The following is a 22,566-nucleotide window of genomic DNA, read 5'->3' on the forward strand; positions in this document are numbered from 1 at the left end:
CAATTACAGTATACTACTCACCAATGGTTGTGACGATTGTCCCTGAGAAGAAAAAGGCACTGGCCAGGTCCCACTGGCTGACAAAGGTGGAGTTGCTGCTGGGGTCCACACCAGCCCCAATGGCCTCCACCACCTCCTGACAGACAGGACACAACCAGGGAGGAATGGGTTCATTAAAGTGTTCAGTTCACACAGCGTAGAGGTTTTATGTCATATTTGTATCAGTTTATGGATACTTGGAATAAGCATAACATAGATAATGTACCTGGGAGAAGGCCCTGAAAACTCACTATGAAATGGCTGACTGGAAGGCAAGAATTCTTTCCTGTAGTAGCTAGCTGCAATAGACTTAACTCAGTACAACATGTTGCACAGACAGACTACATAGAACACCATACATGCTAAATAAGTTTGACCCATGAAAATGCAAAGATAAAACTGGTTCTTATATACACTGCTTTTGGTACTGTCCCGTAATCTAAAAAATTCTGGTCCTCAATCTCCAAAGAGGTAAACAGTATTTTTAGACGCAAAATTTAAAAGAAACCAGGTCTATTTCTATTACCAAAATATGGAAACCTTTGCTTTGCCACTTACCATCTGCTATGGTTGCCCTCAGTTAGAGATTGGAGTGACATGTCTGTTAACCTACATGTGTTGACTATAACAGTGAGCCATTGTTGTAGTAGCTATTAGAGGGAATGCATGATATGTCTATGTATTTTTCTCAGATGTTTTGATTAATGCAAAATAACTAACAATCCTTTATTTTGTTTTATTGTTTGTTGTTTATTGTTTTGTGTTTTTATTTTATTCATATTATACATTTTTTCTTCTTTACTTTTTCTTTGTTGTATTATGTGAAGGTGTTTTTACTTTCCTAAATAACCCTAAATATATAAGTGTTCATGTAATAAAAAGGTACCCTTTAACTAAATGAATACTTAGGGTTTTGTTGTGAAGGGAAAAATATGATACGTGCTGGGGAAAAAAACGTTAATTTGGAATCCTGTTATTCTAGAAGTAGTAGTGATTGTAAAGATCTAGTACTGCACAACTGTCACTGTCTGTCTTTAAAACAGTAGACATACCACATTGGCAACAGTGTTTGCTCTATCTGTCTGTTTGTTTACTGCCTTTGCTGTTTTACAAACTTTGCAAAAATGTAAATGGCTAAAGGGGTTTCTATGCACATTTGTTAAGCCGCTGTTTATTTTTTTCTGTCAGCACTCCACAATAGATATCAAGGGAAAAGGAAAAAAGGGAAGGAGCCATGTGTGTGTGTGTGTGTGTGTGTGTGTGTGTGTGTGTGTGTGTGTGTGTGTGTGTGTGTGTGTGTGTGTGTGTGTGTGTGTGTGTGTGTGTGTGTGTGTGTGTGTGTGTGTGTGTGTGTGTGTGTGTGTGTGTGTGTGTGTGTGTGTGTGTGTGTGTGTGTGTGTGTGTGTGTGTGTGTGTGTGTGTGTGTGCGTGCGTGTGCGTGTGTGTGTCCGGAAACAATCTCGCAAACCGCTAGACAGTGGCAAACCTTCATATACAGTACACACTGCCAGAAAGCCCAAGAAGTACCTCCACTCATTTTACGCATTACAGGGAATACAGTAAGAGGGGAGTGTTCTTGTATAGCAAATATTGACCGGTGACAATGAGTCAATATTAATTCAACAGTAAGCCTATTCAGTCATTTTATGGACTTAGGTTTCACTTATATAAGGCTAAAATATGACTCATTCATTCACTTTTGATATTGCAGATCAAATTCTAATTAGATTAGAATATTCTAATCTTATTACAGACCCCAAAGCACTTGCCAAAAACTTGATGTTTTATCCCTATATAATCTAAAAGCATAACTCATGAGATGTATTCATTGAAAGGAATGCACAGTACACCAACCACTGGAACAAGGATTAAGTGCATGAAAGTGCACATTGTGAGATAGAATTACATTTATCGTCATAAAACAAGACCTTCACTTACTGTACTTGTTTTGATTGGTTGATTGAATACTTAATTAGTCAAAAAATGTAAACAGCATGGAGGTACAGTACAGTCATAAAACAAGACCTTCACTTACTGTACTTGCTTCTAATCCCACCACCCGCTTTCAAGAGGCTAATTATGTGTTAATAATTATATGTGCTTTTGATCTCATATCGTCTGAATAAATTGGAAATATTTACTGAAGAATGTATGGAACAAAAAAATAAAAAAGGTAGTGTAAGTCATATTTTCATATAATCAGGAGAGAGTAGGCTAGGTCCAATTTTGTCTGCTTCACTTCTTTATGTCATCACTTGCAAATTCAAGTGAGTTCTCTGTCCTAACTGGATGAAATTAGTATCCCGACCTGAAACCGCATTTTCTGTTTACTAAAGAAATGGAATGACAGGGAGACAGGAGTTACTGGACAAACGCTATATAGCAATGAATACTATCAGAATATAGAGCTGTTCAGCACTTATTTTAACCCATTTAGATGCCTTCTAAATCTTGACCTACGTTTTCTGAAAAACTTCAAATATTTATTTAAAAATTACAACAAATGTATGTTGCTATATACTGTACATACTGTAGCAACAACTACCCCAAAAGGGGTTCCCGGATTGAAAGGTATAGTTACGTATAGGGGTTCCTGGTCTACATGGGTTAAACAATAAATAAAATCAATCACATAAAGTGAAATAATAAAATCATAAATCCACCCCTCACTGTTTTTATAACTGGCTTACCTTTAACCCTTAACATCTCCTGCATCTTTAAAACACTTAACAGACTAAAAAAAGACCTTTGAGAAAACTTTGACACACATCTGGGGATCGCAACATGGCTGCCAAACTAGCTCAAACTACTTGGCATAGCTGTCACTCCCTATGTCACAGCTTCCCTTTTTTTTCATAGCTGGTTCTATCGATGCCAGCACCTGTTATATCTGGTTTTCACTTAAGCCACACACTGCTCCACTGGATCATAAACAAAGTGCTTTCAGAGAGTCTGAATACTGGTTTATTAAGCAAACAAAAGGTTTAAGCTAACAAAATAAATTGTCATTAGTGGTGGCCGCAGACCCAGGAGAAATATGATGGCTGACCCATAATGCTCCCAGCATTAACTGTGAAATAGGATAGCTCTCTGGCCTGTCATGTGTGAGTCAAAGCTTCAATGCCCCAGTGAATAGGCTACGATACTGTCAAAAAGAGGCTAAGGCACTCTTCAGAAATTAAAAAAAGCTTAGATAAAAAGGCTTAATTCATCAATTAACAATTAGAAAGAAGCCTATTGATGAACTAAGCCTTTTTATTAAAGGTATTTATTTATTATCATTTACATTTATAACAGGGTTAGGTGAAATCCTGAGCTCTAAATGGCTGCATTAAAATGTCAATTTAGAGATGCAGAGAGAGGAGAGACTTCAAACTCATGTCCTCATGCTCACAACAAGGAATATATCACCGCATTCTATGCAACATACGACATTTTTTGTTTCTACTCTATTCTATTTTTCTACCATTGTAGAAGTGCTGCGTGTCCAAAAATAAAAGCAAAAACATTTTTGCTCGCACTTAACGGTGTGTCTATTATTAAATGCTGAGGGTTATTACAAAAACATTTTTCCTTTAGAGCTGTGGCAGAGCAGTTGTGTGCAGCTCAATGTGTAGGCCATATGTCTCCAACACTCCCAAGGTTAGGGGTTTCATTCCCCACATAGCACATTGGTGAGAGCATGCCACTAACATTGGCAAGGTAAAGGGATCGCGTGCCTCCTTTTAGTTCAATGGGTAGCATGAATATGACTGGTGGTATTGTTAGGCGTTCAATCTGTCCATTTTAAAGAGAACACAAATCAAATCATGTACGTCCGCAGGATCCACATGCAGAACAGCATGGCTCCAATGACTCATAATGTGACTAGAGTGTGACATATATACAATATGATGTATGGCTCCAACTTGGGCAAGGTTTCAGCCATGCATGCACCCCTTTGACTTCCATTATGAAATTAAAGTTAAATACTGTATTTGAAAAAAAGTATAAAATAGGACCTGGGCCGTAGCGTCATGGTCCAGGCAGCCTAGGCTGCAATGCCAGCCTGACAGCGTGTCGTGGGTTCGATTCCCGTTCCCGACGACCTTTTCTGCGTGTCACCCCCCCCCCCCACATCTATCCCCATTTCCTGTCAGCTTATCCCACTCTAAATAAGGGCATAAAAAGCCCCCCCCCCCAAAAAAAAAAGTATCAAATATGATACAAATAAAAACATTATGTATATACTAAGTTATCCCACTGGCAGTGTGCACAAGAAATCTGGTGCTGATTGGTTTGCGAGATTAGCTCTGAGCACACAGACACCACACACACACACACACTAACCCTAGAGAGCTAGCCTTCAGCAGAGCCACACCGCACAAACACAAAATGTCACATGGCTCTCTCATCCATCCACATGTAGGCCTACTAACACCTGCCGTACCTCTATGAGGGCCTGTAGGTTTTCCTCGCTGATGCAGGTGTAGTTGAAGAGGAATTCGCGCTGCGTGTCCTGCAGGTGATTGTAGACCCCCTCCTCGGTGGGGAGCTCCAGGGTGCGGAACACCACCGCACCCATCACCAGGTACAGAAGCACACACGTTAGAAGGGTCAGAAGGGTGGAGCAGCGCATGTTTACGCCGGATCCGAATCCCCAAATGTCGTCCAAATCCTCCTCCGATTGTTGCTGCTTCTTCTCCTCCCCACCACCGACGGGAGAGACAGGGAGCGACCAGCTGCTGCAACGAATACATCAGCAACCGTGCAGTGACTTCATCAACACAACACAACTGTCCATGGAACCCAATGGTCATGGACTCATTTACCAAAGAAACAAAATGAGGTTGCACCCCATTGTCCGTCGGCCGACGCGACACAAAGCTGTTTAGAGTCATTTAGCAGACGCTTTTATCCAAAGCGACTTACAATAAGTGCATTAAAAATAGGTAGGGAACAAAACTACTAATCACCAGAAGTCTTAAGTGCATTCTCTTCTAAAACAAGCAACTAAGAGTATACCTAGCGCTAAGGTCAAAGTGCAATATATCAGCTGCCTACTTTTTTAGACAGATGAGACAAATAGGAAAATCAAATTAGCAAGAGCTAGAACAAATAAGTCTATCGAATAAACAAGATCCAATAAAACAATAAAACAAGAGCTTGTACAACTAGTTAACAACAAGTCGCAATTAAGGCGAAGAGGAAGGGTAGTGTTTCCTGAAGAGGTGGGTTTTCAGTCTGCATGTTATTGTCAACCCCTCTCTGATGGAAGACACTGAAGATGGGACATTGTAATAAGTAAAATCGCAAAATTACAACGGGTTGGGAGTGTGATGTGTGTGTGTGTGTGTGTGTGAGTGTTTGTGTGAGCACAACGAATTGTGTGAGCACTGACCACATAGTCGCAACATCATAGTTCGGGATCTGTGTCACATCATCACATCACATGCAGTCTGATCTCCCCTGTCTATCCTCTGTCTCCGCGGCACTGTCTAAATAAACCATGTTCCACTGTGAGATGATGCTGCTGACAGTCAGAATGACCACCCAGTGCAGCGTCGGATCACTCAGGAGTAGTCCAGCTGCTGCAACGGATACATCAGCGACCACACGGAGGCTTTGAGATCCCATTGTGTTTCGATGCCATATCTCTGCACCCACAGCCTTCTAAATGCAAGGGAGACATTAAATAGAGTCCCTCCGTGCTACAACGCTGACATACAGCGAATGCAACAATGATGTCTTAATGGCCTATGAAGCTTTGTAAAAGTCACATAAAAAACAAAGCCCTTCTACAGTATCATCACTCTGAAAGGAATTTTCACAGGGATCTCAAATGAGCCCGTGACATGATTAGATATTCTATCCATTTCTTCTAAATCCTGTCCTCTTCTTTTGACAAAATGACATTTCTATTAGAGGAATGTATTTGATTATGTGAATCAATAGGCCTACATTAATGAAAGCATGGTTGTTGTTTCATGCAGTACAGGTCTCATGTCAGAATTAAACCGGGGACGTTGCAATTATACGCTTGGTGCAGCTACTGGCGCAGCCCAAAAGCCACAGCAAAAATCCTGTTAATTTGAATGTAAAAAAAGTACCCTTACAGGTACATTTTCAAACTCTTCAGGGTTAACTCAACAATGTTTCTGTATATCAGATCCACTTATATAGCAACCATTTGTAGATACCTGATAGTCTCCCCTTCGTCAACGAACCTTCGTCTTTTCCAGGCCTTCTTCCTCTCACGCCTGAGAATGGAATCCCTCGAGCTCAGGCTGCCGCGACGGCCGTCGCCCTCGCACTCTGACACTAGATAGGACGCAGAGCAACACGGAAATGCAATAAACTCTATTTTCATGTTTATGTTGACATTGTTGACCCACTTGTCTGGCTGGGTATTGACAAGCTCCACCAACTACTAGAATATGTAATAGACAGTCACACCCATTATACAGGTGTTCATGTGTGGTGGAAACAAGGCGTTGCCCTGAAGCTACTGTGGCTATGAATAGTATGTATTAATACATAATACAATGATGACATTGTTATCTGTTATCTGTTATCGTCTAGTGAGTCTAGTGAGTTACAGTACATTACTACAGTGACTTGCAAATTTAGACGTAATGAGCAAATATTTCACCAAATTACATGGACAATTAGTGCCTAACCAGTCAATGAAATCACATAGAATTACACAATTGTCCCTCCTCTCTTCCAGTTGATCAATGAAGTCAATAATGAATTAGCAATTAGGGATGGATGAAGGGTCCGTAATGACGTTAGTGCCACACTGAAAAAATACAGCCACTGGTTTCAATTTCTAGGACATTGTGTCTCCGTCTCTGTGATTTCTAGGCGCAGCGTTTAGAGGGGGTGTGAACATGGATTTGTACAGTATAAAGTAAGTCATAATAACGTGCTTAAACACTTCAATCATGATTAGTAACATTTCAACAGCAAGTGATATGTTTTAACTGTGTGTTTAGATGTACTAGTATCACATAGAGCATTAGTTCTCAAAGTCCAGGGGTCCTTGGGGGGGGGTTCCAGGGGGTCCCCAGCCAAATGTGTTGATAGCATCACAATAATTTTTACCTTTTATAATTTGGCTATTCAAAAATAGCAGATATACAAGCTCATAGCGCGGCACCGAGTGCCGCGCTATGAGCTTGTAGATCTGCTATTTTTGAAAAATCGTAAACATTTGTGCAAACCTTTCAATATATATCTTATCCGCGAACATTTTTAACTCAAATCTTTGCTTCTGGGGGTCCATGGAGAATTTTTTTTGAGATGGGGGTCCGCGGCCAAATACATGTAATTTTGGGGATCCTTGACATGACATGAAAAAGTTTGAGAACCACTGACATTGCCATTCGTTATCAAGACTCATTTACCATGGTTTCATTTACCTTAATATGAATGGGATGCAATTATTACACGCACGCACACACGCACGTGCAAGCACACACACACGTGCGCACACGTACACACACGCACACAGCCTCTGTTCACCCTTCACAACCCCACTAACAAAGGCGGAATTGAATACACAACTAAAGAGAAGCCCGAGTAACAGGAGAGCGATTCTGTTATATCATTACAAACACAAAGTATTGTGATTAGGATTGCTGTTACACATGAACACCCTCTTACACTCTTTTATCTCGTCAATGTGAAATCAGACACCCCAAGGTGCAAAAAGACCCTGCCATTGTATATTATTATTATAATGACCAGGTTCACTATCCTCTCGCCAGTACACCAAGCATCAAGCACTCAACCCGAAACATACAGGGGTCCTGTGCTGGGGGGGGGGGGTAATTTTTGTGTTGTAATTACACATTAATCACAACACATATAGCGTGGACCTCATGACATTAAACCCAATAGAGACATTCCCTTGCACACGCTTAACTAAATGATATGCATAATGAAACATAGCAAACATGGACGACCCTAAGTTATGCTGGGAAGTGTCTCCCAGTAACTATTAGCCTGGGACACTTCACAGCCCCCACCTGAAGGGATCTACTGTCCCCAGTAACCCACTCACCCCAACACAAAGTCACGGGATGCTGAGGCGAACGCCTCCCGCGCTTCCGAAGGGCTCAGAGTGTCTGAGGCGTGGAGTCCGGTGTGGAGGGGCTCTCTGTCTGCATCCGCTATTCTTCTCAGACGGGTCCATATAGTACCCATGCCCCTGAAGCAAAGGCCCATTTCTGGCACTGTTATTGGAGGGAGTGTGTGCCGGTTAGGACCCCTCTGGGTGGTGCAGCCATGAATCTCTTTAATTTAGGCTGGAGGCAGCAAGGCACTATAGTAGCTGTGGGAGCTTGCATCCCTCTTCTGGTGCTCGCAATCTACAATAGAGCAGGCTGTTGATAACACTGAGCATTAATATGTCTTACTGTCTTCATCAGGACCACAATGGAAACAAGTCCCCAGGACTTTTCTGTGTTATCCTTTTAGCCTTAATGTTATGACTGTTGTCAGTGAGAACTGCTATATCATCATCAGTGCCGGTACAGACAGCTGGGTGATGACACTGAACCCAACTGGCTGGACACACTCTGGACGGTTGGCTGGGCTGGTAAAAACATGTAGCAGAGTAACTCAGCATGAAGCCCAAAAGCCTTATATCTCCCCTGGCTAAGGGGAGACCAGGGTTCAAATCTCAGGTGTTACATTGTTGTCGTGACCGGGATCAGGGTTCCTGGTCGGGGGAACAAAGTGGGGTGAATGTATAGCAGAGTAGCTCAGCCTGTAGCTAATATCTGCCCTGGCCAAGGGGGGATTTGTGTTAGGCTTAGCGGTAGATATTTGGTTTCCCACTCGAATCGCGGGTTTTACACACGCATGCTGTGCCCCGATGTGGAACGCTGACACATTATTGCCTCTCTTGCCCCCGGAGACGCTGAAGGGCTATTGTCACTGTGCCCACATGGCGGCGGGACCCCTCGGAATATCCTCATCGTTCGAGCAGATCCAATCCAATGATGCACTAATTCTGGATGACAGCCAGTTAGAACTCATTGGCCTCACATCTGCGATCACCCTCCTGTTACAGTCAGAATCTGAATCATGGCGGATGACACACACACACACACAGCGGAGAGAGATGGTGCATTGTGGCCGTCAGGCAGGGTGCCTCGATGGACCGGGTAGAGGAGAAGCTACCATGTTGATAAGGGCCTGGCACTTTGGTGTCGTTCAGCTTGCAGTCCATAACAAACGCAGACAGACACACCCCAAAGGCATCCAGCCGCTAACAGCCCATGGACACTACTTTATTATTTTATTATATGTACTGTAATTTCTTGTTTAACAATACTGTAGATTGCTGAGCCAAGCAATCCATTAGGAGGTTTTCACCACTTCCAATCAAATGAAATCCTCCAGTGGCCAATATGTCTCCGCCCATCTCTGACTGGCTGTTCACTGTCTGGAACACAGAGAAGAGCCACCCCAGTAGCAGGGTGTTAAATGTCCACTGCTCTGGAGACTGTCAGGATACAACTATACAAGTACACATTGTTTGTGAGTACAGGAGACTTGTAACAATACTGTCACCAATACTGTAACACTGGCCCCAAAACGACTATCAAAATACTTCAAACAATACTTCGAACAGACATCATCATTCTGCACTTTTGATACAGCACAACTTTGTTGGACCTTGAATCCTCCACTGTGGGAGTAAACATCAAGTAAACTTTGAATATAACATATTCTTGTCAGTTTAGCTGTTTAGAATCTTTTTCAAACTTAAGCCATTTAGACCTGAGGCCGATTCAAAAAACGCCTTCTAAATCCTGACCTACGTTTTCTGAAAACCCTCAAATATTCATTTAAAGGGGTTTATTTTTATGTTGCTATATACTGTACATAGCAACAACAACCCAACAAATGGTTCCCATCTTGACAGGTATAGTTACAAATAGGGGTTCCCGCCCTAAATGGGTTAAGCAAGAGTCAGGTGATGCTGACACCGACACCACTCCAAAAGGATAGAGAAATGTGTGGATATTTCAATGAGGAGGAGATGCAGTTCATCCTTTGGACCAAGTGCTTCATCATTATTAGCTTCCTGCAAGCCAGAATTAAATCTACTTTTCTGAAGTAGAACTTCTGTCCTTACAATCCCCGAGTCAGCAGTTCCATTGGCCTTGGCTTAAACGCAGCCCAATAAACTGTCACGCACTGACAGGAAAATATACTACTGTGTAGCTGTTTTAGGAGCTGTTTTGAATATCTGAACTCAGACCTTTCTCACTACATTGCAGACCCTGCATGGGGTTCCCTGGGTGGCTCAGCTATAGTTAGTGCCCCGGACCACTTGCATGCTACTTGCGAATTGTGAGGATTAGAAAACAATTAAAACAATTCCAGCCACACTGTCACGGCTGGCAAAAAGTGCAGACACCAACATGTGCCGTATAGAGTTAAGTTCAGTTGCCATGTACACATGCATGTCCTAGATACTTGCCTTGTTGTTGTATAAACACAGACACAGGTTATTTGATTTAGCTGTTTTACTGATTTTTCTTTCATCTTTCTTTCCTTTTTCTTCTCTCTTATTGACTGTAATCTTTGTGGTGTTAATACCGTTTCTCATGAAAATATATTGCACTAAAATGTCCTTGCATTTTCGGTCAATTAATTACTGGTTGATATGAGTATTTGTTTCATTTGATATTGTGTACTAGTGTCTGTGGTGTCTTGTAGTTTGTTATACGTTGTTATGTGTATGTGTCTTGGAAATTCAATAAAAACATTTGAATAATAAACACAGACACAGTAGGCCTGCAGCCTATACTACAAAGACAGATTTGAGATAAGAAATATAAACTATTCATAACGGTAAATGAAATATAAAAAGATAAACCAAACATTTTGTGGATATATTGTGTCACTTTTCATTTCATGCTACATTACATCTTGGGGGGTATACGCTTGGCGCAGGGGCACAGTCTGGTCAGTGGCTTTTTAGCAATTTAGAAAGCAGCTATGCTGTGTTCACAAATGGTGGGAGTGGGGGAGCTCCGCCGCTGGGGTGGGAGGAGCAGTAGGCCCACTGCAGCAAAAAAATGTCATTTTCATTTAATTTAGGATTCTCACAGTACTGCATGATTAATAATTGATGTCCATGTGGGTGCTGTGCGGGTGTGTCTATAAAATATACATTTTCAAACTAAATATTTCCTTCCGATTTAGGCGCATCTCTAATCTGTGCGGTGCAGATAGCAGTTAGCCGGTAGCCTGGTAAACCCTCCATCCGGAAATCTCATTTCCATTTGATTTCAGGAGTGAAATCAAATGGAAATGAGATTTCCGGAGGAAGGGTTTACCAGGCTAGTTAGCCGGGGCATCGAACCCTAACCTCCCAGTCTCAGGGCGGACACTCTTTCCTGGTCATGACACACTGCAAGACCATTTTATATTCCTTTTAGAAAACGTCCCCATTTGCAAAGGTACAGATTTTTTATTTATTTTTATAGGACAGGAGGCTGACAGGAAATGGGGAGAGAGATGGGGAGTGACATGCAGCAAAGGCCGTCGGGATCGGGAGTCGAACCCACGACACGCTGTCAGGCTGGATTACCAGTCTAGGTGCCCAGACGGTTACGCCAACCGTCCGGGCCGTAAGAATATTTTTGCCACTATTTTTCAGTGAGTAACTCTAAAATTGTGACTTTCAAGTTTGCAGATTGAGTAAAATAAACGCAACAGTTCACAGACGGATACAAAGTTATTAAGTTACAATTTTTGTCATAATTGAGCAAAGCAGGTGTTTAGAAATAATGGAGTAAAAGACAAAAGGGTGCACAATTGACTCTGGTCTCCCGTGGAATGTAATTTTGTGTCCTCTGCATACCCACTTTGCTCAACTTGCGTAGTGGATAGAGTAGAGTACAGGTACAGGTACAAATGTGTCATGTCCTATGCATTACATTCGCACATTACTTTGGCTCCATTTTTTGTTTACAGATGGTGTGTTAACTTTTTTTTATTTCAGACATACAATATATCAAATCTGTTTCTTGCAGAACCAATGTGACAGTTCTCTCTACAGTATACAATACTGCCACTATAAAAATCGTATGAGCCAAGTTGTATTTTTTTCCATTCAATTTCATACAGTACAATCTACAATCTATAAGTTTTACATATTATGGCCAAACTTGAAGGTAAGAAACAATACAGAGACATGCATACTAATTAAACATTATGTGTACATTTTGTACAATTTTATGCATTTCAATAAGATCAGATAAAACACTATATCTACAACTGGACACCTACCTTAAGCAGCAACACAGTAAGGAGTTCATGTTCACACACATGCATGCATGCAAGCACGCACGCACGCACGCACGCACACACATGGGCGGACACACACACACACACACACACACACACACACACACACACACACACACACACACACACACACACACACACACACACACACACACAGACACACACACACACACACACACACACACACACACACACACACACACACACACACACACACACGCACGCCCACACACACACACACACACACACACACACACACACACACACACACACACACACACACACACACTGTTTGCCATAAAACTGTAATAAGGTTCACAGACAGACAGTGCCAACGCACTGCTGCAACCAAGCTGCTCCCTAGACACATGTTACAGCCACAGAGATAAGGTCTAGTAGCAGCCAGCCCAGCCCACTGTTCACTTACCTCAAAATGAGCGATCATAAGAATCCAGCGTATATCGGCCGCTAAATGCTGTTTCATAGATTCATACAGGCACAGAGGAGACTAAAAGCACAACTGTCTGAGTGTGTGTGGTGGGGGGGGGGGTTGTTGCTGAGTGGGCAAGGAGGAAGAATTACTCCATCAAACTGACTGTGTTCAAGAGGGTGAGTCAAAGAGAAAAAGAGAGATAGGGATAAAGAGAGAAAGAGGGGAGGGTTGAGGGAGAGAGAAAGAGAGGGGGAAAAGGGGGAGAAAAACAGAGACAGGGAGAGAGAGTGTGAGAGAGAGAAAAAGAGAGAGGGAGGGAGAGCAAGAGAGAGAAGAGGAGAGAGTGAGACAGGGAGAGTGGGAAGATATAGAGAGAGGAGAGTAAGAGAGAGAGGGGGGGGGAGAGGGAGAGGGGTGAGAGGAGTGCGAGAGGGAGCAAGAGAGAGAAAGAGTGACAGAAATGTAGGGACATGTGAAACAGCAGCAGCAATGAAAGGAGAGACCAGTCAGTTGTGCTACAGTAGCAGCTAGAGGGAGCCAAACTGATCTAGAAACAGGGATTTTGTTTATTAATTAATGATTTCTTTATGGGACAACCGTTGATATGACTATGTTTTTCCTGTGTTTAGGAGGCCAAAGAAATGATCTATAAAACAATAGAGTACAATGCTTGCATATTCAAAATTAACTTAAATTATAATTCAGATTTCATTCAAGGCTTTTTATTCAAGGCTAATCTGTCTGCCTGAGTGCCTGTCCCTCATCAGAATATACATCAGACACTGTGAGAATAAGCAGAAAAGCTTGGCCTAATGCCACGTAATGTATGTAGACAAGGTGCAGCAAACCCTACATCTATACTGTCTGCAATTCCAACACAGTAATTCTCCTCTACTTGATACCTTGAAATGGATCTAAACTCACTGAATGTCTTGAGACATACTACAGTGGCGCCTAAAATCTCTGCATCCAAATGTTTGCGCAGCTATCAATCTGGAGCGTGCCAGGTTTATGGATCTATTTTAGAGTTTATGCGAGGTCTGCTGACTACTGAGGTAACTGCTCAGTTTGCATGGAGTGGCCAGCCAGCATTCCCTCAATTTCCACTTTTCCTCGTCACATGGCAGCGTGACAGAACTGCTGCTGCTTTCTTTCTTTTTCACTGCATGTGCATGTGTGTGTTTTTGCATGTGTGCATGTTTGTGTGTGTGCAGAGGGATTGTGTATGTCACACATGTATGGGGTGTGATTAGGTTACGAGTAATCCAATACACATAAATGCAAGTGCAGAAATTCCTTTCTCATTAGACTCACAAGCCAGTCTCTAAACTCTTTGCTCAACTAGAGACTAGTGACAATCAAACAGCTTTTGTTTCTAAAACTGGGTGGAAACAATTACAGTTAAAAAAAAATATCAACAACTGCATTGCAGAACCAATCCAAAGCCTTCAGGGCGGTTCTTCATACTGAGGTGGAAGATTTGTTAGCAGTCGTTCCTGCCTCTGTTCTAGCAACTACATTGAAATGAGCCGTATCGGTAGGCGGAGATCTCCGATCGTCTGGCAACGCAAGACTATACTTTCTTATTACTATCAGCCATGTTGGGAGGGTTACTTTCCAAAATGTAAAAATTCTGTTAAAGGCTTGTTGTGATTGCCACCTTTTAAAATGTAATCATCTAAATTACTCAGTTATGTAATTTGAATCATATTACTTTATGTCATTGTTCAACCAATATCTTTTGAATTTAATCTAACAGACAACAGAGTTTGAATGGTATTATCATCTGATAATTATCCCTTTAAGACCTGGAACCCATCTGTGTCACTTTTTCATTTGAGCTAAAAAGCATTATTTTACACTTTGGCTATTCAAAAATAGCAGATATACAAGCTCATACCGAGTGCCGCGCTACGAGCTTGTAGATCTGCTATTTTTGAAAAATCGTGAAAATGTGTGCAAATCTTTGAATATTGTTTAAAGCGAACATTTTTAACTCTATTCTTTGCTTCTGGGGGTCCCTGGAACAAAACATGTTGAGATGGGGGTCGGTGGCCAAATACATGTCATTTTGGGGGTCCTTGACATGAAAAAGTTTGAGCGCCACTGATATAGAAACATAGGTTTTTTCAGAATACTGTTGGGGAAGACAACTTCAGGTCTTAATGGGTTCTGATTGGCAATTCTTTCACAATGTGCACAATGTGTGCATCCATGGCATGAACCAACGAAGGTTACGTAGGTAACAACAGTTATGTGACCCGATTGGATCCCTCCAATGGAATCACTCCATGGCGGAGGGACACAATCTGGGTAACGATTTTCTGACGCACTGTTGCATGCCTTGGCCGCCCCTATAAAGGCCCTTCCCACACAGACACACCTGCTGGGAAAAGTTTTAAGTTGCTGAAACCCCATGACAGGATTGGAGTGATCCAATCGGGTCACATACCGTGACCGTGGTCATCAACTGTATGTAACCTTCGTTATGTCTCCCCCCTTTGGATCATTCCAATGTGGGGATAGCAATACCCGATTCACCTGGTGCTTGAGGTAGGAACCAGCAACGTTTAAGCAACCAAGTCAGAGTTGAACGTCTAAAACCTACCCAGAGTCAGCCCTACTCGCCTGCAATGTCAAAAAAATCTGCCCAGAACTGACTGCAGATCTCAATGGCATGGCATCCTTGCCTCAGGCAATCAAGGGCAGTGTATCGTGCTGGCGATAATCCACAGGCACAAGTTCAAGAATTCACTGTGCATTTTTGAACTGTCTAAAGTGAAACAGACTACACGCTCTTAAATACTCACATAATGTGTACAACAACACCATTACAACACAAGGCTAGCAGGTTGAGAAAACACAGTCAAATCGAGTGAAAATTAAAAAAGCAGAAATTATCTAAGCAGAAATAAGTAAATTATTACTTCACCTTAGTCCACAGACTAAGCTGTTGTTCGAGAATTCATTCTGGAAAAAAATTCACACCATCTAAAGCGGAGCTGACTGCAGGCTGCTCTTATAAGCGCTCACAGAGGGTGTGTCTTACTCGTTGGGCAATCGAGAGCGTGGGAGGAGAGAAAGAACAATACGCCAGAACCTGGGTTGATTGCTCTCTCTATCCAAATGACGCGGAGGATGAAAAGACAACACTATAACGCAAGGCACGAGAGCTTCTGGGAACTCAGATTACATAAGGCTAGCAGATAAAAAACAGTAAAACCTAGTAAAAAAAAACAAGCAGGCAAGAATTACCTAAACAAAACAAAATGATCACCTAAGTCCACGGACAGGAGTCCAAGAATTCACAAAATGTTCGCCCCAGGTTAAGTGGAGGCACGTTCACCTGATAAAATCCAGCAAGGGTGCAGGATGAGGCCCAACTGGCTGCGACACACGCCTCAGAGAGCAGAACACTCTGCAGAAGATACCTTGATGTGGCTATTCCCCTGGTAGAGCGCATAACAACTCCGACTGGCTCAGGCTCACCAGCCAAATGATATATGCTGTCTGGATAGTGTCCACAATCCAATCGGATAGCCTCTGCTTGGACAGAACTGAACCCAGGACCTGTTCCCCATAGCACTCAAAGAGCTGGTCAGTTTTGTTTAATGACCACGTGAATTACAAAAGCCTCCGGAGCCCTCACAGAGCTGGAGAGTAAGCAGATAAACATCCGTCATGCAGGACCTTTGGCAAGAAAGAAGGATTGGGTCAAAGAACCACACTCCTCCGGTCAGGCTCCATCTGGCAGCACTCAGGGCTGACCAAAAGTGCATGCAACTCACCAACCCCCTTGGTGGAAGTGACCACCAGCAAAAAGGCTACAGCACATTCATAGATAGAAGCTGACTCAAGCGGGTCAAATGGAAGCTTAGTAAGAGTAGACAATACAATGATGTATTGTCCAGGTCCCTATGTACTGCCTTCCTGGCTCTGACTGGACACAGATGCCTGGCACCCTTCATAAACTTAGAGACCAAGCGGTGCCTCCCAAATGGACCCTCTGGAAGTTGGCCATGACCCACAGAAACAACTGCCATATTGACTTTCAAGGTGGAGGGAGATAATCTCAAATGCACAAACCAAGTTATCAATATAGTTCAATATTGTCTGATTGTCACCCGCTAGGGTTGCAAGTACTGCCACCATGCACTTTGTGAATGTCCGTGGCACCAGTGAGAGCCCGAAGGGAAGAACCTTTTTCAAAGATGAACCGGACTTCCAACAGCTTGGATGGATGGATGGGAAGTTGGAAATAGGCATCCTTTGAATCGATTGCTGTGAACCAGAGGCCTTCTGACATTGCATGAAGAACCTGTGCTAGGGAAAGTATATTGAACTTTATCTGCGTAACCCCTCGCAGATCGAGAATGGAGTGAAACCCACCCCCCACCTGGTCATTCCAGCAGTCCTAACTTCCTGATGGTGTTCTTGTCCAAAAACACTGATATCTGCTTCCACAGAAGCACTTCCCTCTTCAGGGGGTTGGCCACCAAAGTAGTTCAGAGAGGTGGTCAGCTTTGGCACTGGAGTCTGTACCCCAGTAGCATGGGCCCTCTGGGCCTGCTGGCCTGGGAGAAGTGGCAAGTCCGTCTAACCCGACCGCTGTGGCCTGCCCCTTTTCGGAGCAGTGCATCTGGGCTTTCCAAACTCATCCCTTCCTTTGACGGTGGTCCTCCCTGCACCTTTCAGCTCTCCACTGAGCTAGGGGTGCATCATGGGGCTGCCAAGAAAATAAAGGCTTTACAGGCCTACTGGGTGGTGGTGGGTTGTGTCGTTACTGTTCCTGTTGAGGGGCACAAACCCTGGTTGCAGTCCTTCCTGACCCTGTTTATTCAACTGCAGAATGGTATCAACCAAGCAAAATACCTCAGGTCTGTTGAAACCTAGAAACAGTACTCTGCATTGAGGAAGGGAGCTTGGTCTGTGCAGGCCGAAGGTGTGGTCTAGCAGTCACCACATAGGCCAAGGCTTTACCATTGGCCAGGGCCATGTCCCCCTGAATTTGGTAGATCAGGCCAGAAACTTCCTCTACATCCGCAGCGAGAGGTCCCCCTCCACTGCGATCGGGGGCAGTGACTGAAGTCTGGCAAGACCATGTGATAGTGTCCATGGTGGGGTTTTCACAGAGGTCAGGTGAATCCGGCTCTGCCACGGCCCAAGGCCCCAAATCTGGAGTAAAGTGGAAACCGGCCTCTGCTCTAGTTCCCAGCCTTTCGCCATGGCCTCCCTGAAGGTGCCAAATAAGGGAACCACTGGCAGACTGCCCTAACCTGCCTAATGTCTGGCATGACCACAGTCCTCTCCAATAAAGAGTATGGGACACGGTCTGCCCTGCTACACTGCTGTCCAGGGGCTGTGCTCATACATCACTTTCAATTAGGCTATGTGCAGAATTTGGGCTATTCATGAATGACAAAGGGAAGCCAGTGGCAGAGGTGACCCAGGGAGTCTACATGAGTTTGCATATTTGGGGGATATCACAGAGCACTTAAATGTGCTTAGAGGTGGTGTGATTTTTTTATTTCTCCTTTAGAATAAGTGTTAAAAAGCTCTATATTCCCATAGTAATCATTGCTATATAGAGTGTTTGTGCAGTAACAGAGAGTAAACTGAAAATAGATTATCAGGCCTGATAGTTACCAATTTCATACAGGATACAGGATAAACAAGTGAAATTCGAAGTGATTGAAGTGTGTCTCTGCATTCTATGTATGTTATAATATTACCTTGTTTATTGTAAGTCACCCTGGATAAAAACGCGTAAATTGTAAATTGTGATTGATGAAACAAATAATGAGCAGACATATTTTAAACTGGAAAACAAGCTTATAAATGATTTTCGTGAGGTTCTCTTTCCTGATTGGATGAATTTGTAACCCACCTGAAAATGTATTTTATGTTTACTAAAGAGCTGGAGAGACGGGGAGACCCCTGTTACTGAACAAACACTGTATAGCAATGATTACGGATTATTGCTATGGGAAAGGTTACCTCCTGGCTAATTATGTTGCTGGTTGACTAATAACCTTAGATAGCCTCTGGTTACCATGTGTGGAGGCCTAACACACTTAGAATACGTAATAAATAATCCAGGTCGAAAAGATCATTTTATAGGTGTTACCAATGGTTTGTATTAAACATAAATTACAGACAACAATCACAGAGTAAGTATTTTATCAGTTCTGATTTTGGGAGAAACTGTAGTAAACATAGGGTAAACAACAAATACACATAAATATGTGTCTGTAGAGCCTACAGTCTACATACTATACTGTATATAGATCAACACATGGTAACACTGCATGGTAACACATCAACCCATGACAAACTTGAATGAAACTTGAATAAAAACCTTAGTTTACCATCTTTGACACGTCATAATGTTCCCTGTGAATAGAGTCCATTAAGTACAGTATTAGAGTATTAGGGTATGGTCACACATGCAGGGGAATGACCATTGCCTGCCAATGGAAATCAATTTCCCGGTTTGTAGATGGTTTGAGTGTGTGTGGTTGTTGGTCATACTGAGTGGAGGCCAAGAGCACTACAGCCAATGACAGCCAAGGTCAAGGTCAAGTGGGATTAACCACTCACAGTTCTTTGTTATTTGTTGATAATAGGGGTGGGCAATATATCAATATTATATCAATGTCATGTAGTCCATGGGCCAGACCAGAAGTCAGGGACACGAAAGGTGGCAAAATCTCTTTGGCACCATTTTGTTTGTAGGGTCCATATAAGTACTTTGAAACATGATAGCCTTTTCAAATGAGTAGCTTTAATACTTTTTTAGGATATTAATTTTTTTGCCATTATCTCCCCACATTATCTGCACAGTAGTCCTGTACCTGGCCTATAGACCCGTTCGCAATTTGGTGGTAGGAGAATTTCTCACTTGAACAATGGGTACCTAGACATAAAAAAACACAGAGGTGCTCGTCCGCCATAGTGCCACGAATGGCGCAATGGCCAAATCAAATATGGCTGCCATCGGCTATGATGAAAATCCAACTTCTTTGTTTCTGAGTGTATATGTTACAGGGAAATTGGCATTCCAGGGAAATTGAAAGGGGAGCGCTTATTTTTACTACCCACCCAGGCAATTCTGTAGAACCAACGTTAGAGGGCAATGAAGCCACACGCATGCACATGCATGAGTGTGTGTGTGTGTGTACACATGCACACGCATGTGTGCGCACAAGCACGCGTGTGCATGCGCATCAAAGCCCCACCTCGTGCCTCCTCCTCCTCCTCGCGCCGCCTCGTATCAAAGCCCTGCCTAGCGCCTCCTCCTCCTCCTCCTCGTGCCGCCTCGTATCAAAGCCCCGCCTCGCGCCTCCTCCTCCTCCTCGGAGAGAGAGAGAGACTAGAGATATCAGACAGACAGGAGGAGGCGCGAGGCGGGGCTTTGATACGAGGCGGCGCGAGGAGGAGGAGGCGCGAAGCGGGGCTTTGATACGAGACGGCGCCTCCTCGCGAAGCTGGGCTTTGAAACGAGGCGGCGCCTCCTCGCGAGCCTCGCGTAAAAAAACCCTGTCTCGAAAAGCTCCGCCTCGCGCTGAAGCCCCGCGCCTAAAAGCAAGCGCTCCTCTTTCAATTTCCCTGGAATGCCAATTTCCCTGTGACATATATACACATGCAATACCTCCATTTTGACTAATTGTGGGGTGGGGAATTCATTTCTGATATTGTTATGACCACTTTGGGCCATAACTTGGCCATTGTTCGGACTAAAAACAGGTGCAATAAGACTAATTCAACTAATTCTGACATTTATAATTCCTTTCTGATATTGTTTTGACCATTAAGGAGCATCTTGTCATTGAAATATAAAAGTCAATGTAATTTTTCAATAACTCAGTTACTCAATAATTGTGTTCTTCACAATCACTTTCATTGTATTTTTTTTCAATAATGATTTGTTTTATTTATAACAAAAGACATACGAGACATGGTCAGGTAGGTTATTATGGCCTCCTGGTAGCGCTATAACAGGCCAATGTGAAAAGGAGGGCATTTCTTCCTTGGCAAAGTAGGAATCTACGCGGAAAATTTAATGGAAATCGCATGCTGCGTTCAGGATTTGAGGCATTTTGTTCAAAACGAACCAATCCTGCAAACTTTGGCAGGTGTGTGTTTATGACGAGGAGCACCCATGGGATCGGTGTCTACGACATCATGTGTGTGTGTTGTGCCTTGGGATATTTAGCTATGCACACTTCTCTGGGGCATGACATGATCTGTTTACTGGGTTGTACGTACTATGTCTAAAAAGAACAGGAGCACTAAAAAAATGTGGAGGAGAGGATAAAAAGTTAATACACAGATTATTATATAAAGCGCGAGAACTGAACCCGATCACTCCCTGATGAAGACCATGACACTTGTGTGACGGCATAAAGTCCACCTACCACACAGATGGACTTTTGGTCAAATTGACCTTTTTTTCCTGTGTTATCATTGGCTCCCCTCGGGGCTCCACACGTCCTAACACCTTCTTCCACGCCGCGGGGATACCATAGTCTTTTAAATATTATTTCAATCCCACTCACACCTCACAGGTATACTACGCTTCATTTGGCTTAGAGACAGAAAACTAAATCTGATATATAACTTCAGTTACACGTATTAACTTTAAAAAACAAAAAATACAAACATATACCACACACTGTAGGCCTACAGTAGTAGTCACTACAACACTCACTTCTACTGTACAGTATGTCACAGGAGCAATCCATATGAATTCAACAGTTAAAGCATTATTCCTTTTCACATTGGCAAAGTAATCACCGAAAATCATTATTCAATATACCAACAGTCACACAAAAGTTCTACATCCAGTCCAGTGCTTTTCTATTCCGTACATACAACATACCATCATGTCAACAACATGTTTCCCTCAATACAACAGTCACAACAGGACTCCTAAAATAATGCTATACTATGGTATTATGAAAACATGGCATCTGTCTGCCTAACATGCTATCTAAATTACATTTTAGCCTTTGCATAATCCTGCAAGGTCGTCAAGGCTAGGGCAAGTGCTACTGGCTTTTTAGACAAGTATACGTACAACCCATACAGTAAACAGATCCCGTCATGCCCCAGAGAAGTGTACATAGTTAATATCACAAGGTACAACACACACCTGAGGTCATACTCGCCGATGCTGTGGGTGCTCCTTGTCATAAACACACACCTGAGGTGGTGCTCAGGGGTGCACTGGGCGCTTCGCGTGACACCACGGCGTTCCGCCAGTTTTCTGAACAAACATATGTTCATCATTTATTTAACCCATTAAGACCTGAGAAGATTCTAGAAATGTCTTCTAAATCCTAAAAAAAAATTGGAAAAAAAACCCACTTTTTTTTTTTCTCGATTTTTCAAAAATAGCAGATCTACAAGTTCATAGCGCGGCACTCGGTGCCGCGCTATGAGCTTGTATATCTGCTATTTTTGAATAGCCAAAGGCATCTAAAGTGACACAGAAGCGTTCCAGGTATCAATTTAACTCACGACCATGTTCACATGGTATGGAGCACAGATATCATACATTTACATTTCATAATATTCATACAGACATAGCAAAAGGCATGGCAAGCTTTATTTAAACAGAGGGAGAACATTCTTCAGAAAAGCACCTAATTTATAGATGACTCTTTGCTTGTCAGATTGCAGTAGTAAAATTAGTTTCAACATAGATGGGCGAGTTATAAAATACTTTGGCAGATATTTTTGTCTGAAATTCATAATGATAGTGTTTTTACACTCAA

The 22,566-nt window shown here is 42.8% G+C and overlaps 1 protein-coding gene across 1 annotated transcript in view; it reads right to left on the reverse strand.

The window, feature by feature from the left end:
• Positions 1–12,881, reverse strand: part of kcnk4b (potassium channel, subfamily K, member 4b) — an 18,723-nt gene extending 5,842 nt beyond the window's left edge. The window contains exons 1-4 of the mRNA XM_080435303.1: positions 12,782–12,881; positions 6,219–6,339; positions 4,469–4,763; positions 22–136 (exon numbers count right to left, since the gene is read on the reverse strand). Coding sequence (XP_080291429.1) covers positions 22–136; positions 4,469–4,657 — 304 coding nt within the window. The 5' untranslated portion in view covers positions 4,658–4,763; positions 6,219–6,339; positions 12,782–12,881. The remainder of the gene's footprint in view (positions 1–21; positions 137–4,468; positions 4,764–6,218; positions 6,340–12,781) is intronic.
• Between the last annotated feature and the right edge of the window lie 9,685 nt (positions 12,882–22,566).

This window comes from Gymnoscopelus braueri (assembly GCF_963280865.1).
Source record: "Gymnoscopelus braueri genome assembly, chromosome: 8".
Lineage (NCBI taxonomy): Eukaryota > Metazoa > Chordata > Actinopteri > Myctophiformes > Myctophidae > Gymnoscopelus > Gymnoscopelus braueri.